The sequence below is a fragment of the Primulina eburnea genome, chromosome 14 (genome assembly GCF_022965805.1).
Source record: "Primulina eburnea isolate SZY01 chromosome 14, ASM2296580v1, whole genome shotgun sequence".
In the NCBI taxonomy this organism is placed as follows: Eukaryota; Viridiplantae; Streptophyta; class Magnoliopsida; order Lamiales; family Gesneriaceae; genus Primulina; species Primulina eburnea.
In genome coordinates, this window is record NC_133114.1 from 21,353,016 (window position 1) to 21,370,262 (window position 17,247).

Here is a 17,247-nt window from a genome sequence, read left to right on the forward strand (position 1 = left end):
TGTATGCAATAAAATACGGTTTTCGTGCCAAACCAAGAGCATAAAAGCTTTGCCGTGCCAATACCGAAAAATGCATAAACATAACACACATGACAGCACATATATGACGTGAATGATGCAGAAATAATGATACAATGCGTGCCTTGGTGATTCCTACGCAAGAATGACGAAGAACGAACGTCAGGAATCAAGCCGGAGAACTTTGTTGCAAGAGCAAGAGATGGTCGAAGCCTTCAGCTGGTTTTTTCGAGAATGAGGATGGGCGGAGCTGCTGAAACCAAGATAATGGAGTGGTTGAAGATAAGAGAAATGGAAGAACACCGGATGGATTAATTCACAAGCACAAATGAAACGAAGCAACCAATTGCATTTCAAGAGGGGAAATGCTACTGAACCCACGTACATAATGAAGGATGAGGGGTTGTCGGGTGTTGGGTGAATGATAATAAGTTTAGTGGAGCCTAGGATTTAATTAGGAAATTAATTAAAAAGATAATGGTTCCTAAATGATCTTTTAAGAATTTAAAAAGTGTTTTAAGTCCAATAAACTAAAAAATAGATCCATTAAATCCAAACATACTCTCGAAAAATATTTTGTGTTGGAAAAAGTTTGAAAATATTAACCGAACCCTCAAAAAGTCCCCCGATACAATAAAATTTACGTACCGGATAAAATAAAATTCTGCGGGTAAAAATACCCAATAAAATCTCATTTTTGAAAAATACACTTTAAAACATCTTATATTAATTAATAAAAATTAATCGTGTAATTAAAATAATTTTCTTGAAAATCTCCCGGTCTCCGCTCCTCGTTCGTGCGCGAAATGAAACTTAAAAATCTTTAATGAATGAACCTTTAAAATTTCATGAATTAAATTCTACCATGCACGAATTATGCATAAAATGCCTAAAAATATTTAAACTCAAATTAATGAAATAAAAATACATTTAAAACTTTAAAACAATTTAATAAAATACCAAATAAATTTAATAACTTGCATGCATGTGGTTTACGTGACCTTTTAAATTTTCGGGACGTTACAATACGTTTTCACATGTAGTCTTATTTCGTGTCCCGATTAATCCTCTTATAATCATATCAAATTATAAATCAATAATTACAGATTAATAGGATTAAATTTTCGGACATTAGAGCAACTCCAACCCTTGCTCCACAATGGAGTTGCTCCATTGTGGAGCAAGGTTTTTCACTCCAATCCAGCACCAAAAATGGTGCTGGACTGGAGTTGTCCTAAAACCCACTCTAGATGTGGCGCAGTACAAAGTTCTGCGCCACATCTCTTTTATTTCTTTTTTAATTTTTTTATTTGATTTTAAATAATTATAAATATTTAATATTTTATTATATATTAATTATATAATTACTATTTTTATTTTTTAAATTTTTAAAATAATTTCCTCTTGAAACTTAAATATTAATTTAAATTTTTTTAAAAATTTAATAGATATTAAATTAATTTAATAAACAACCAAATTATATTACTAGTACATTAAAATGATACATTTTACAACATAATACGAAATAATTTTAAAAACATCAACAAACAAACAACAAAATTACGATACAAATAATAAAATTTATTAAATGATATTTAGTAATCTGGTAAACCAGATCCTGATACTCCAATATCGCCAAAATAAGATCCAAAGTTGTCTCGATTTTCAGCTTGAAGTCTCTTTTGCCAAATCTTTTCTTGTTGAGTTCTAGTGTATTCACGCAAATTTGGATCAATGATTTTGCTCAAATCTTTGTATAAAATTCTATCCTCCATTTTTCTTTCCTCTTGTTGAAGTTTCATCCTTTGAAGGTCATAATTTTGTTGCCTTTCAACGGTTCCTTGTTTCAAAACATCCAAAAGTTCGCGATGTTGTTCTTCCATTGTACGCTGAATTTGAGAAATATCTTCATCTATTTTCTTCTTCAATTTGGCTTTTTTCACTCCAATTGGCCTTTGAAAACTGTCATCAATATTGTCGTCATTTAAATGCATTGCAAATGCAGAGAAGCTAGGTGAACCTGATTGTGGCGATTCTTCAGCTGGAGTATCAGGCTGTGAAGTATCCAGATTAGTAGCACGTAGTTTAGATTTTTTGGTTATCAAAATTTTATCTCCTGAAATTTTTTCACAATCCTTCACAATATCCCACACATGATCAAATGAAAATGGTTTGTTATCTTTACTGTCTTGTACATACAGTACTTTTGCGCGGTTCATCTACATAAAAACCATTAAAATTTAGTTAAGAAATTTGAATGTGAATGACTCATAACTTTTTTTAAAAAAATAACTTACGATATCTTGTTCAGATGCACCACTAGGCTTGAGGTTTTCAATTTGTCGAATGCATCCTCTCATACGGGCAACAGAAGTGAGGATGTTTCCCATGCGCTTCTCAACTGATCTTTGAGGTCGTGGATATAAATCACTTCTTCTTTCTTTGTTGTATTTCTCAGCAACCCGAGACCAGAATTGAGTTCTCGATTGACTTATACCTATAATGGGATCCTGTGAAACATCAAGATAAATATGACACAAAAACTTATCTTCATCAACGGTGTAGTTCTTTCTTGAACTTTCTTATGCTTATAGGTGTATTGATATGTTTTGAATATAAATGTTACTATTTATAGTATTTCGGATTATCTTTAGAAAATATGCAAAAGAAATGATAGTTGTTTGATTAGATTTCGATGGATATCAGCCATTGAAATCTCATCTGTGTGCCATCCGTCGGATGAGATTACCAAAATCTAATCCTACGGATGGTACAAGGATGAGATCACCAAAAGCAAATGCCTGACATTTTAAAAGTTATTTATTTGGTAGAATTCTTTTATCAAACACCAAATTCTATTACTATATACCTTTCTTTATTCATTAATAACTAGTGGACAAACTCAAATTGCAGTTCTGCTTTCCTCGTGACCGTTGAGTCACATGGTAAGAGATATATGCCATTGGATGAGATTCCTTATCTAATGAAATCTAATTCTATGGATGGAAAGATTTCGAGATAGGAAATCTCATCCATATTATCGTAATAAATTCTATATAAACTCTAATTCGTGGTATACATTTTTCAAACAATTTATATTAAAAAAATGAATTCTTCATCAGGCTCATCGTCATTATCCGATAATGAAGATGAAATAACTAATTATTTGATCATCACAAAACCATTGATGAGATTCAAGGAGCAATCATTAGCCATATTCATGCACGCAATACGATACTATACACCTACATCAATCAACAAGTTAACGAAGTTCCGAGAAGAGGATCCATTCCAGGTCACATTGTAATTCACCGCGATAGAGAAATAGCCGATCAGAATTTGTTCAACGACTATTTTGCTGAACATCCCAGATTTCATGAAGGTATTTTTCGACGACGATTTCGGATGTCTCGTCATCTATTCCTTCACATTGTGGATGGTGTCAAGAATCATGATAGCTACTTCATACAACGCAGTGATGGCTTGGGACGACTAGGGTTATCAACTAATCAGAAAGCAACAGCTGCAATTCGAATGTTAGCATATGCCATGGCCGCGAATGCGACCGATGAATACATCAAAATAGGAGAGTCAACTGCAATTGAATGCTTGCAACGGTTTTGTCGAGCAGTGGTGGAAGTTTTTGGAGCCCAGTACTTACGAGCTCCAACAGCCAACGATGTTGCTCGACTCTTGCATATTGGTAAACAACGAGGCTTTCCAGGAATGTTGGGAAGTCTGGATTGTATGCATTGGAAGTGGAAGAACTGTCCTACTGCTTGGGCTGGGCAATATTCAGGTCGAAGTGGGTCTCCAACAATTATTTTAGAAGCAGTGGCCGATTATGATCTTTGCATATGGCACGCATATTTTGGTATGCCTGGATCAAATAATGACATCAATGTTTTAGAGGCATCCAATATATTTTCAAATTTGGCTCAAGGCATTGCTCCTCCTGCCAATTATGCTATTTATGGCAAAGAATATAATACTGGCTATTACCTAGCAGATGGTATCTACCCAAAGTGGTCAACTATTGTGCAAACTATCAGTAACCCACTTGGACCGAAAAAAAGATATTTTGCTATGAAACAAGAGTCGTGTAGGAAAGATGTGGAGCGAGCATTTGGTGTTCTTCAATCTCGATTTGCAATCGTGGCAAATCCAGCACATTCGTGGCGTAAAAACAATTTGCATGATATAATGACAGCATGCATTATCATGCACAAGATGATTATTGAAGATGAACGTGACCTCAGTGCACCAATTGAAGATGCAAGGGAAGCACCGCTTGCCGATGTGGAAATGGTGGTCAATGACGAAAGTACAAGATTCGAAGAATTTCTCTCTCGGTATAAGAAAATAAAAAACAGAGATGCTCACTATGAACTACAAAATGCGTTAATTGAGCACTTATGGGAAGAATATAGTAATTCTAATATTTAATATTGTGCTTGTATCGTATTTATTTCTTAAAATAAATATTTGTATCATTTTCAATGTTTTTTATCTTATATATAATGTTATGCTTGTATTATATTTTATTCTTGAAATAAATATTTATATCGTTTTCAATAATTATATTGAAATAAAATATTTGTATCATTAAATAATTATTTTATTTATATAAAATAATTAATCGATTTTCTAATAAATAATGAAATAATATAATTATATTTATTATGTATAATTGTGTAATGGAGTTATAAATAGTTATTATTGAATTAAAATTAATATTATAAGAATATTCTGAGAATATTCTTTTTTAGTGTAGAATGTAGTGTATATAGGTTGGAGATGAATTTAGTGTTATACTATTGTAGTGCAGAATATAGTGCAGAATGTAGTGCAGTGGGTTGGAGATGGTCTTACACTTCGGTCCTTGTGGTTTGGATTACATCGATTTCTTTTGAGTAAACTCCTTGAGCTTTTTGAGCTGAAAGTTTATGTCTAAAGTTGAGTTTTTAATTGGTAAGTTTGAGCTACAAATATAGATTTTTATTGCTTTCATGATTTTATTCGAAAATCTGAGTACTCACATCACACCCTCTTTATGGGAAGTTTCATCCCCAAAACATGAGTTTGCTTGATCTTAAAAAAGGTGAAGGTTACGCAACTTCTCTTCTAGCTCCCATGGTGCTTCTCGTTTAGTATGGTATACCATTGAATTTTGACGTATGAGATGATCTGACATCTCGGAATTTGGTCTCTGGTATCCAATATACAGATTTGGACTTCTTCATATTTAATTTTTTCGTTAAAGTTTCCTTCCATTAACAATAGTGCGACTTTAGGAATATGGATTGGGTCTAAGATTTATATTTGTAGTTGTGAAATGTGGAATATATTATAAACTCTTGAAATGTCTGGTGGCAAGGTCAGTCGACAAGATAAGGTTCTGAATTTCCCGAAATCTCAAAAGATCCGACATATCTTGGATTCAACTTTCCGGATTTGCTGAATCTGACTACTCCCTTCATAGGTGAGATCACATAGCGTTGTTCACCATCTTCGAACTCCAACGTTCTTCTTTTCAAATCAGCCCAACTTTTTTGTCAATCTTGTGCTTCCTTGAGTTTATCCCAGATGATAACTACTTTATCAACAATTATTTGAACTGTAGTGCCCAAATTCAGTACACGTATAACCCGTGCATTCATTTGATTATTAAATCATTTAATTAATTTTAAATGAGTTTTAGCCATGCATAATTTATGAAAATGCATTATTTTAAATTAATTACGTTTATGTGATGCACGTTATAATGTCTTTCGAGTTTCATGTTTCAGGCGATCATTCGAGGCGAGATTGAGGTAAAGACCCGGTGACGATCTTTGGCAATTTCAAAAGATGGTATTTTATTTTAAGTTGAGTTTGTGGGCATTTTAAATAATTTATTGAGTTTTAGCATTTTTAAGCCTAAAATATGTAGTTAGTAATTTTAAGAGTTCAAACCTTTTTTAAAAGTAGCATTTTAGCAGGTTAAAGGATAAATTATTAATTTAGACATTTTAAAGTTTGAAAACTTTTAAAGATGAGAAGTAAGCATTTTATTTAAAATTAGGATATGTTATTAGGATGTTTAGTGGTGCACTATTTTATTAACTTGTAATTATTAATTAAGCAAATTAGTCTCCTAATTATATTAAAACACACGCCTCACACACTCATTACACACTTTTACACACACTAGTATGCGCCTAAACACACACACACACACTCTATCATTCAAAATTTTATTATTCTTTGAGAGCAAAAACTAGGGTTCTTAGCCTAGAAGCAGCCGCCCCCTCCCCCTTTATTTTCCAGCAAGTTTCGGTGGATTTTATTGCAAGAAAACGGTGCCACATTCGTCCCGGATCAAGCCTCGCTCCTTCTCCGCTTCGGTATCGCCGTTTCGGTAACGTTTGATATCAAAAGACACGTATATTCTGTTCTTGATGCATCGATCATGTCATATTATACGTGCATTGTTATTTATGCGTAAAACCATGTGTATGTGGTGTAGAAGTTTGAGCAATCATGTTTAAATCACTTTTGAAACCCTTTTTAGATATGAAATTTACGTTTTTACTGTTATGGTTAAAACTGCGACTTTTTCGTCGGGATATTGAGAAAACTTTAAACTAGAAAATTGTAGAACTTTTCGATGCCTTCGATCTGATATAAAATTCGAGATTTTTGGATGAAAATTGAGTGAGTTATGACGTTTTTCGTGGGACTGCTCAAACTGCGACTTTTACGAAAATTGTGTTCTTGAAGTTTTTATGTTGCAGGCTTCGTTGGGGATCGACGGGTGATAGTTGCTGTGTCTAGGTATGATTAGTATGATGTTGGGATGTTAATTGATACGTCGTTTAGTGTTGATAGGTACTCGAGCACTTTAGTAGTCGTAGGAATCGAGTTGGTGTCAATTACCACGTTTTTGACTTGTATGTACCATAGGGTGAACATCGTTGCTTGAGATGTTGTACAAAAGTGATTTGATGTTATAGTATGCTAGGATGGGTCTCGGGGTGTCGATTCATAGTCCGTGCAACCGAGTCTAGATAGTTGAGCAAAGCATGTACATAATTTCCGTAAGTTCGCGATCACAGTAGGTACACAGACCCGTACACGGACCCTGACACGGGGTCCGTGCCTTTGTTTCTCCTCGGTGTCTTTTTCCATAGTCTACACGGACCTCCACACGGACCCTGACACGGGGTGCGTGTCCACCCTTCTTTCCGAACCTTTTCACCCGAGCCTATACGGACCCCTACACGGATGTAGGCACGGGGTCCATGTCCTTCATATTTTGGGAGTAAAATTATAACATGTTTGAGGTTCGATATCTTGGTCTAGTGCAATGATTTACAAGGTCGAGCCATGGGAATTTTAGAACGTCCTAGGTAATTGAACGAACTCGTAAGTAAGCATGATTACCTACGTCTAAGTTATGCAAGTTACGTATGTGAATTCATGTTAGTATGTGCAGCAACGGCCCCGATCGAAGTCCAACGAATCTCTCAACGCCCAGTAAGTATGTATGACGTGCAAGAAAATATTTTAAGTTTTTGGGGTATGCTAAATGTCTTGTGACCAAATTATGAATGGGTTTGGAAGTCGGTGAACGTGGCCGAGGACCTCTCCACCCCGTTAAATTATGAACGTGTTAGATCATGGTTGGAAAGCGTTAAATTATGAACGGGGACCAACCAGCCCGTTAAATTATGAACAGGGATCTCATGTATGTGGCAGTGGATACGTCCCTGTCAGCCCAATACTGTGGTTTGTCTGATCAGGCGTTTATTATGTATGGGTCACTTGCTTTGGAACATCCTCTACGAAAATGATGAAGTTACGTATGTTCAAGTATGCAGTATGTTTATGAAAGTTTATGTTGATGACACGTCTAGTTATGTACGTACGTATGTCCAAGTTTATTATGCAAGTTCAAGCCTCAAGTTATGTATGTCCTATTTTTAAAGTTGCATGCGATTTTATTACGTAGTACTCGTTATCCCAGTTTATACGTGTTGAGTCTTTAGACTCACTAGACTTGATCGATGCAGGTGACTATGTTGAGGAGACAGGAGGTGGCGACCAAGGGGCAGGCTTGGACTGAGTGGAAGGCTAGAACCGAGGACCGCAATGCTTACGTTTTATGCAAAGTTTCAAAATACTCTGATTTTTAAATATCTGGATGCGAAATATTTTGAGGCAGTTTCTTTTAGCAAAAATTTTGTTGATGACGGATGATTTTGAGATCTATTTTTATGAATGTTGAGTGACGACCGTATGAACGTTTACATTTAAGAAAATTTTTAATTCTTCCGCATTTTTTTTAAGTATGAAAATACGGTACGTTAGATGAACATTTCAGATACCATGATAGATTTTTCTCCGATTTAATCCTAGTATAGAGGTGACTTACACTTTTTTCTATACATGGTCATGTAAGGAGTCATTTCAATAATTCCAAGATAACTATTGTTATCGGTACTCAATCAAGGGGTGATGATTACTCAAATTTCCTCTGGAGTCTATGGTACATGTCCTAAGCATATCTTTAAAAGTCTATATTTTTTGTTAGTTTGTCCATCAGTTTGGAAATGACAAGCCATGCTAAGAGTGATCTTGTTACCCATATCTTCCTGCAAATATTTCCAGAATCGGAACAAACCTTGGGTCCCTATCATACAAAATGCTTTTCGGAATAAAATTCAAGTTGGATTTTTGATTTGATCAGAAATTGAAACTTATAAATATTTTATTAAAAATTATATGAAATAACATAAATTTTACACACAAATTTATGTCCACCAAATAATTCCTCATCTATTTTCTCACAAGAAAAATCGACCACCCTATATTTTGGAGAAAATATTTTCAGCCACTTCTTTCCACCATATCACCACCGGATTTCTGAAATTCCGTTTAGATCTCTATGGCAATCTATACGAGAAATAAAATTTGTGATCATAATAGAAGAAAGATTTGTTAGCAGTGATTTACAAGAAAAATTATTACCATTTAAAAATAGAATAATTGGTGTCGATGTCAAATATACAAAAATAAATCAAATTTAAATATCTTATCTTAAATACTAAATGAGACGATTCATCAAAAAAATATTTTAAACTTAAAAATTAATTTTTTTAATAAATATAAAGTCCCATAACATTGTATACCGTCGGCATATACCTCAGCCGGCCACGACACTGCCGCATAGTCTTTCTCAAAAATTAGCCGGACATAATTGGTATTTCAAAAGGCGATAAGCTCAAAGACAAACAAAGAAGCCAGGAAAATAGTTAAGGCCGATACAAGTTCCGTTGAGCCCGCCTTCTCTTTGTAATCACCATTTTTTTTTGTCGGAATAAACTGGTATTCGTCACTGATTGAACCTGGTCAATATGGCGATGCGGACATTCGAGATGGTGGGGCAGATCGACCCTGCCCAGAGCTTTGACTCTGATGCTCTGCTTCGATATGCGATGGCTAATGTTGATGGGTTTCCTCAGCCTATTTCCGAGTTTAAAGTTTCTCAGGTTTTCATTTCGTTTGTTTTGTTCTTGTTTTTTAATATAGTTCGATGCTTGTGTTTAGTTTCCTTATGCGGGGACTGAAAGCAGTTCTTGGCGTTGGGTGTGTTAGAAGCGTGTTGCTAATTATATGTAAAATGAGATGTAGGTAAAGGAAGAGAGGCGAAAGTTTGATAATTGGTAAAGATGTTTTCCTTTTAGGAGTCTGATTGAGTTGTTGTATATGAGAGACTCAAACTAGGAATTGGGTTGTAGAGGAAAGAATATTTCATCCTTTTCTTTCGTAATTCATTGAACTTATATGTTTATGTGGATGAGCAAGAAAAAAATAGTAAGCTAGAATGGAAGGTGGGTATTTGATATGTGACGATGTTGTAATAATTTGAAAGACTTTTGCTTTGGGGTAATTTCTCAAAACTTAACATGGTTCCACGAACTAGGAGAGGAAAAAAATGCAAAATATGGTTTCTGTGTTACTTTTGTTGTTTGAATTTATTTTTGTGTATGATTGGTGAAATTTTGATGAATCACATGATGAGATACGATCTAAATATTTTGGTACCATTTCAAAGCTGCAACTCAACTGAATAGAGGCATAATTTACACTCATTTAAGGCAACTATGAATTCACATTTTGCAGGCATTTCTGCATTATGTTTCATATCGAGCATATCAATTCATAAATGACAGAGACATTCAAGTTGATACTGAGTTTTTTTTCTAAGTACAATTCAAGAAGCTCTAGCCTCATTTTTTTAGTATATTTTCATTTTGTTCTGTAAATTCAGTTTGGACATGGTCAGTCAAATCCAACGTTTCTTATCGAAGTCCATTCTGGATCTGTCGTGAAGCGGTATGTGATGAGAAAAAAACCTCATGGAAAATTGCTTGAATCTGCTCATGCTGTTGAGAGGGAATTTCAGGTTCTTTTCAATCCATATTTGTTTTGTTAATTTTTCGGAAACATATTTTTTGAACTGCTCATGTCCTATGTATTAGCTTAATGTGGTCATTATTTTTCTAGTATTGGTTGGCCAATTTTATTAATGACTTTCGGTATTCAGGTTTTGCATGCTTTGGGTACTCATTCACTGGTACCAGTGCCTAAAGTTTACTGTTTGTGTGCTGATTCGAGGATTATCGGGACTCCATTTTATATTATGGAGTACCTGGAAGGACGCATATATATAGACCCCAAGCTCCCAGTATGAATCTCAGTCTTTCTCATGCCATTTCCCTAGTCATTTGGAAAGATTTCAGGGAAGATTAGTGTTTTTTATAATGGCACATGAGCATGGAAGCTTTAATTTTTTTTAATCTCATTGATTAGGGTATAGAACCAAAGCAAAGGAGAGCATTATATAAGGAAACTGCTGAAGTTTTGGCATCTCTACATTCTGTTGATGTTGGTGCCATTGGTCTACATAGCTTTGGCAAACCAAACAACTATTGTAAAAGGCAGGTTGGTAATCACATTTTTGCTTGGTGTTTTTGTTAATCTTAATGGTTGCAATTCCCTAGTTCATGTTGATGCACATGCAACAACTAGTTAATGAAATATTTGACTTTATTTAGGTCGAGCGATGGTCCAAACAGTATCTTGTTTCTACTGGTGAGGGTAAATCTTACAGAAATCCAAGAATGTTGAACCTTATTGACTGGTTGCGTCAGAACATTCCTCTTGACGACGTCTCAGGAACAGCAGCAGGTTTAGTCCATGGCGACTTTCGAATTGATAATCTTGTATTCCATCCCACTGAAGTAAGTGGTTTGATTTATGATACGTTGTGTATGTGCCCTTGCTCATACAATCATACAATCACGTTACCTTTGTACCTAAACAAATTCAAAACTGTACTATAAGATTTTTATGGAAACAATTAAAGTTTTTAATATTTTGTTGCTGCAGGATCGAGTCATTGGCATTCTAGATTGGGAGCTATCTACTCTAGGCAATCAAATGTGTGATCTTGCCTACAGCTGTTTGGTACTCAAGCCCACTGCGACTCTTGCAATGATGTTTAGTCCTGAAAAAACATCAGCATTCTAATGATGTTTATTTTTCTCCATTTCATCACAGCATTACATTGTAGATATTTCTTTGGACAAATTAAAAGAGCATGAGGGTCTTGAATCGTCTGGGATACCTGATGGAATACCTTCACTAGCCGAGTATCTTGCATATTATTGTGCTGCAGCTGTAAGACTTACTTGACGATTATTAATTTTTAGCACTTGTATCAAATCTTGCTCTAGATACTTCGATGCATCACCATCAGCATATCTTTAATTTTTAAAAGTATTGTCTCTATTTATAAAAAAAAGTGAAAAAATCTTTAACAATTCAATATTAAGAATCTCAAGTGCATATGAAACACAACTATTATAAGATTATGATATGGTTTTGATGAAGCATTGTACTATATATTATTGAAGGGTGTTTACGGTCATTTGCACTACCATTTAGCTTTCACAGCTTCTGAAATACATTGGAGAGTTTAAGACTGCTATACAATTTACTAGCTGCTATCAGCGGTTACTACTTTTATTAAGATTTGAGAACTCCCTGATTGATGATTTCATCGCAGGGAAAACCATGGCCAGCCTCTCAATGGAAGTTTTATATTGCCTTTTCTTTGTTTCGTGGGGCTTCTATCTATGCTGGAGTACACTGTAGATGGATCTTGGTATCAACTGCAAAACTTGACTAGCCAGTGTTCATGATCTGTTTTTTAACTGATTCAATTTCAAAGATTTTTTGTGTGGGATACCGTCAATCTATTCTTGTTGCAACCATCTTCTTTTAGGGAAATGCTTCAGGAGGAGAGCGTGCTCGTCACGCTGGGCAGAAGGGTGATGCTATGGTTGAAATTGCCTGGGCCTTTATTGATAGAGATTCTGTTATTCCCCAGCATCCACCAGGTGAACTCATTTCCTATTATATTTTTCTTTGATGTTTAGGTTTACCTGGTCTGGAAATTTGGTATAAGGACTATTATGTTTTGTCAATTTACTTTTCCCTCCCTGACGCTTTTGTTCCACTGCATCAAGTGATCAGATTCATCTTCTTAGCTCTGGATTCTTTTACTATGTGGAAGAGAGGTTGGATGAACTGCTAACCTGATTTTCCTGTTCTTTTTTTCCTTTTCTTTTTCCAACTTGAGAGGTAATATTATTAATCATATGAGGCATGAATTTCCAAATTCAAACCAAAGAATAGTTTAAGTACGGGAAGAAAATTCTCAATGCAATGAAGCTCTGTCAAGCCTAGAGACTTGATTAGGTATTGCATAGGCTAACCCAATCTAGTATAGGTTCAACAGAAAGTTCAACTGCAAAGACTTGAACAATTATTTCTGAATGGTCTGTCTAATATGTAAGCAAAATTAACCTTTTTCACTATCATGATTTCCCAAGCTTTAAAGGTCTAGTTCTATGCCCAGTACAGTTGATGATATAGAGTGAATTTTTTCGATATTCAAAAAAATTTAGCTACTCTGTCTATTTTTTTGATTCTTGCATCCGTGTCTTAGACGAAAGTACAATTAGTTTGAAAGATTTATGACGTCAAAGGTTTCTTGCGATGCTTCTGAAAACTTGTTATAGTATGGTGAAATGTTTTCACATAATTTTCTTCATACTCTATAGACGTTAGTGACACTGATTGGTTTTGTTTGGAAGATTTGTGACGTTAGAGGTTTACTTGCTGTGCTTTAGATTTTTGTGAAACATTATAACTTTCCACATAAATTTCTTCAGTCTTTAGATGTTAGCGATTCTGGTTTGTTAAGTTGTGAAATCTGAAGAATATGTGGTTATAGCCAGAAAAGAAATTTTAAAAACTTCATTTATTTCATTCTCAAACCCTTCTGAAGTGTTGTCTTACGTACATTTAAACAGAATCAGTTGGTCAAGAACTTTCACAACAGCTTGGAAAAAGAAAAAAAGATGGTCCTCGTTCCAGTGGAGGCGGGTTTGTGCCGAATCAAAAGGTCCAAGAGTTGAGGAAAAGATTGATTAGGTTTATGGAGGATCATATATACCCAATGGAACACAAGTTCTATGAACTTGCACAATCTGAGATGCGATGGTCTATTCACCCCGAAGAGGAGAGGTTAAAGGAGCTTGCAAGAAAGGAAGGGCTGTGGAACATGTGGATACCTGTGTGTAATATCCTATGTTATTTTATCATTTCATTTAACTTGACAACTTCAAAACATCTTATATACCTCTATTTTCTTAGTTATAGCATACATTATTGGCTGTATTCTTTAAATTCTTTTCGAAAATTATTTGATTTTTTTCTGCAGGTTGATAGTGCGGCAAGAGTTAAGCAAATCATTTCTGGCCAAAAAAGGGATGCCCCTGTCGACAAGGCATTCGATGAATTACTGGGTGCTGGTTTATCAAACCTTGAGTATGGATATCTTTGTGAGATAATGGGCCGTTCGGTCTGGGCCCCTCAGATTTTTAATTGTGGCGCACCGGACACGGGAAATATGGAGGTCAGGACAAGCTATGATTATGGTCAATTGCAGCAATGTTGCCTATCTGTGATACCATGCTTTTCACCAAAAGTAATACCATACTTAGATTTGACATCCACCCAAGTCAAGAGTACTTTATTGGCCTTAAAGATTTGGTTTTCTGTAAATTATTTACATACACATATGTATAGTGTATACATATGTATGTGTGTAGATGTATATACTATATTTATAATTATATAATTGGTAATAAATCCCAATTGTAGCACTGTTCGGCCAACTACACACACACACACACACACACGCACACATTTACGTGTATGATAATAAATTCCAATTGCAGCACTGTTAAAAAACTACCTGTGATATCATGCTTTGCCCCAAATTAAGTACGAACGTACAATAGAATTGATATACGTCCAAGCCGAGAGCACTTTATTGGCCTTGAGGATTTTCTCTTCTGCTATAATAATTATAATAAATCCGAGTATGTCCCACTTGAGTATATATTATGTGTTGAAGAATGATATCATACTCTCTTATCCTGATTTCTGTTCTATTATGTCATCCCTTCTTCTTCTAGGTGCTAATGCGCTATGGGAATGCTGAACAACTCCGACAATGGCTTGTACCCTTGCTTGAAGGAACTATCCGATCTGGATTTGCAATGACCGAACCGCAAGTTGCATCATCTGATGCAACAAATATAGAGTGTTCTATTGCAAGGTACAGTGACTACAACTTGGAAAAATTATCTTAAATGCCAACATTGATTTGGTTGGAAAAAATTGAAAGATATTTATCCTTTGGAATCAACATTTATTCAGATGGATAGTAAAATGCATAATGATCCTTATAGGCTCATAAATCAGGTGATTCAATTCAAATATGATCCAATACATGTGCTGATTATAGATATTTTTCCTTTAGAACCGAATATTTATTTAGATGGATAGCAAAATGCATAATGATCCTCTATAGCCTCATATATCAGGTTATTCAATTCAAATATGATCCAGTATATGCGCTGATGAAAGATATTTATCCTTTAGAAATGAAAATTTATTCAGATGGATAGTAAAATGGAGAAATTGAAATCATGCACAAATCCACTGAACTTATTTTGGAACTGTGGGAACCATTGAAGTTCAAATTGATTGGCCAATATTTTGACCTTTTTCCGCATTGGATAGTGATGCATTTCAAATTTCCCGAAAACTGTGTTTTGTTTTTGCCCTTGTTCCCCTTTTAATCCCAAATATCTTAGCAAATGAATATCTCTGTGCCACAAGATTTTGTTTGATTAACTTCAACAAAAAATATTGTTCTATATTTGTCGATGTCCTGAGCAGACGTGGAGACTCGTACATTATCAATGGCAGAAAGTGGTGGACTAGTGGAGCCATGGATCCTAGGTGTAAAATCCTTATTCTCATGGTCAGTCATGATTATCCATATCCACTTTGTTGTTTGAAGTTGATGTTTGGATTAGTGGGGGCTAATTTTAGAAATACAGGGGAAAACTGACTTCAATGCCCCGAAACATAGACAACAGTCTATGATCTTAGTGGACATTAATACCCCTGGTGTGCACATTAAGCGGTCATTGACAGTGTTTGGATTTGATGACGCACCTCATGGGCATGCAGAAATATCGTTTGAAAATGTATGTGTCCCAACCAATAATATCCTACTTGGAGAGGGGCGTGGATTTGAAATTGCTCAGGTAAAATGGTCTATATGAGTTACTTATCAGATTGTGGGAGATGGCTTATCAACTGTTCTTTGCTTTGTTTTTACTCTTCAATAACAGGGTAGGCTGGGGCCCGGAAGATTACACCATTGCATGAGGTTGATTGGTGCTGCTGAGCGAGGCATGCAGTTGATGATTGAGAGGGCACTTCGGAGAAAAGCTTTCGAAAAATTTATTGCTGAGCATGGATCTTTTCTTTCAGATATTGCCAAGGTTGGTGTTATATGACCAGTCAAACCAACAGCACTTATAGTGCCCAAGTATGGGCCTGGTATTCCATCTCTGTTGTCGAACTTTAACCCCGACCTGTTAAATATTTAATGTATGTGCAGTGCCGTATAGAGCTAGAGAGAACCAGATTACTGGTTTTGGAAGCTGCAGACCAGCTCGATCGTCTTGGAAACATTAAGGCTCGCGGCACAATTGCCATGGCCAAGGTATTTCTGCTCATTCTACTTTTGGAGTTGAGGATTGAACAATTTTTCTTATTTTTTTTTGTACTTTATATATATGTCATTAAACAGGTTGCGGCTCCCAATATGGCACTGAAGGTTCTTGACATGGCGATGCAAGTTCATGGTGCCGCTGGTTTATCGGGAGATACAGTTCTAGCTCATCTCTGGGCTACTTCTAGAACTTTGAGAATTGCCGATGGTCCTGATGAAGTCCACTTGGGAACTATTGCAAAATTAGAACTTAGAAGAGCCAAGCTTTGACAAAATTTGTGTGTTATCCAAAGTTTCCATCTGTTTTTTTTTTATTTGGGGTGATGGGTGTTTTGGACATTATATAATGTACAAGAAAAATAAATAAATGAAATCCTGTCTTGTCCTTGTAAGATGTAACAATAGCTATGCATTTATTTATCTGTATATATATTAATTATGACATTTATTTATCTGTATACGTATTCAATCTACATAGATAAAGAACATGAATATATTTTAGTACAATGAGGTAAATTTTGCAAGGTTGATCGTAAAATTTATCATGCATGTACTGTATATTCTAAATATGTTCCTAGCCGATTCATCCACATAAAATAAGGACAAATTGTTAGAGTAAATGCTCAGCAAGCCAACTTATAGTTTGAGCTTTTATTGGCTCTAATATAAAATGATCTTTATTTTAATAATATTTTACGATTTTATTCAATTGTGCCATTGTGTATTATTTTTATACTCATGCAAACTGTATAGATAAAGTCCTTGAATGTACAATAAGTACTATGAGATCTGCATCACAACGTAAGATAATGAAACTCATTATGAACTGTACCATATATTCTAAACAGGTTTCAAGTCGAATCAGCCGCCTAAAATAAGGATAAAGGTCGCTTGAGCTCGAGAGTAGCATCTGTGATGTAAACTACATGTTTCATTAGCAAAGGCATGAAGATATCCATTCATACAGATGAGTGATCATATGATGATACACTAAACAACCCTCCCTAAGACTGTCC

The 17,247-nt window shown here is 35.1% G+C and overlaps 2 protein-coding genes across 2 annotated transcripts; one reads left to right on the forward strand and one right to left on the reverse strand.

Moving 5' to 3' along the window:
* Positions 1 to 1,613: 1,613 nt before the first annotated feature.
* LOC140811251 (uncharacterized) lies at positions 1,614 to 2,596 on the reverse strand. Its single transcript, XM_073169120.1, has 2 exons — positions 2,316 to 2,596; positions 1,614 to 2,237 (listed from the first exon to the last, which is right to left on the reverse strand). Exons 1-2 carry the CDS (start codon positions 2,406 to 2,408, stop codon positions 1,614 to 1,616), a joined length of 717 nt encoding a protein of 238 aa, XP_073025221.1. The 5' UTR covers positions 2,409 to 2,596.
* A 6,583-nt stretch (positions 2,597 to 9,179) lies between these two features.
* On the forward strand, positions 9,180 to 16,633 carry LOC140811661 (probable acyl-CoA dehydrogenase IBR3). Its single transcript, XM_073169691.1, has 17 exons — positions 9,180 to 9,551; positions 10,334 to 10,468; positions 10,610 to 10,750; positions 10,876 to 11,007; positions 11,121 to 11,306; positions 11,455 to 11,532; positions 11,626 to 11,745; positions 12,134 to 12,232; positions 12,353 to 12,467; positions 13,446 to 13,708; positions 13,856 to 14,050; positions 14,616 to 14,758; positions 15,385 to 15,469; positions 15,549 to 15,758; positions 15,846 to 15,998; positions 16,118 to 16,222; positions 16,310 to 16,633. The coding sequence occupies exons 1-17, from the start codon at positions 9,417 to 9,419 to the stop codon at positions 16,499 to 16,501; spliced, it is 2,487 nt and encodes an 828-aa protein (XP_073025792.1). The 5' UTR covers positions 9,180 to 9,416; the 3' UTR covers positions 16,502 to 16,633.
* The last annotated feature ends 614 nt before the right edge of the window (positions 16,634 to 17,247 follow it).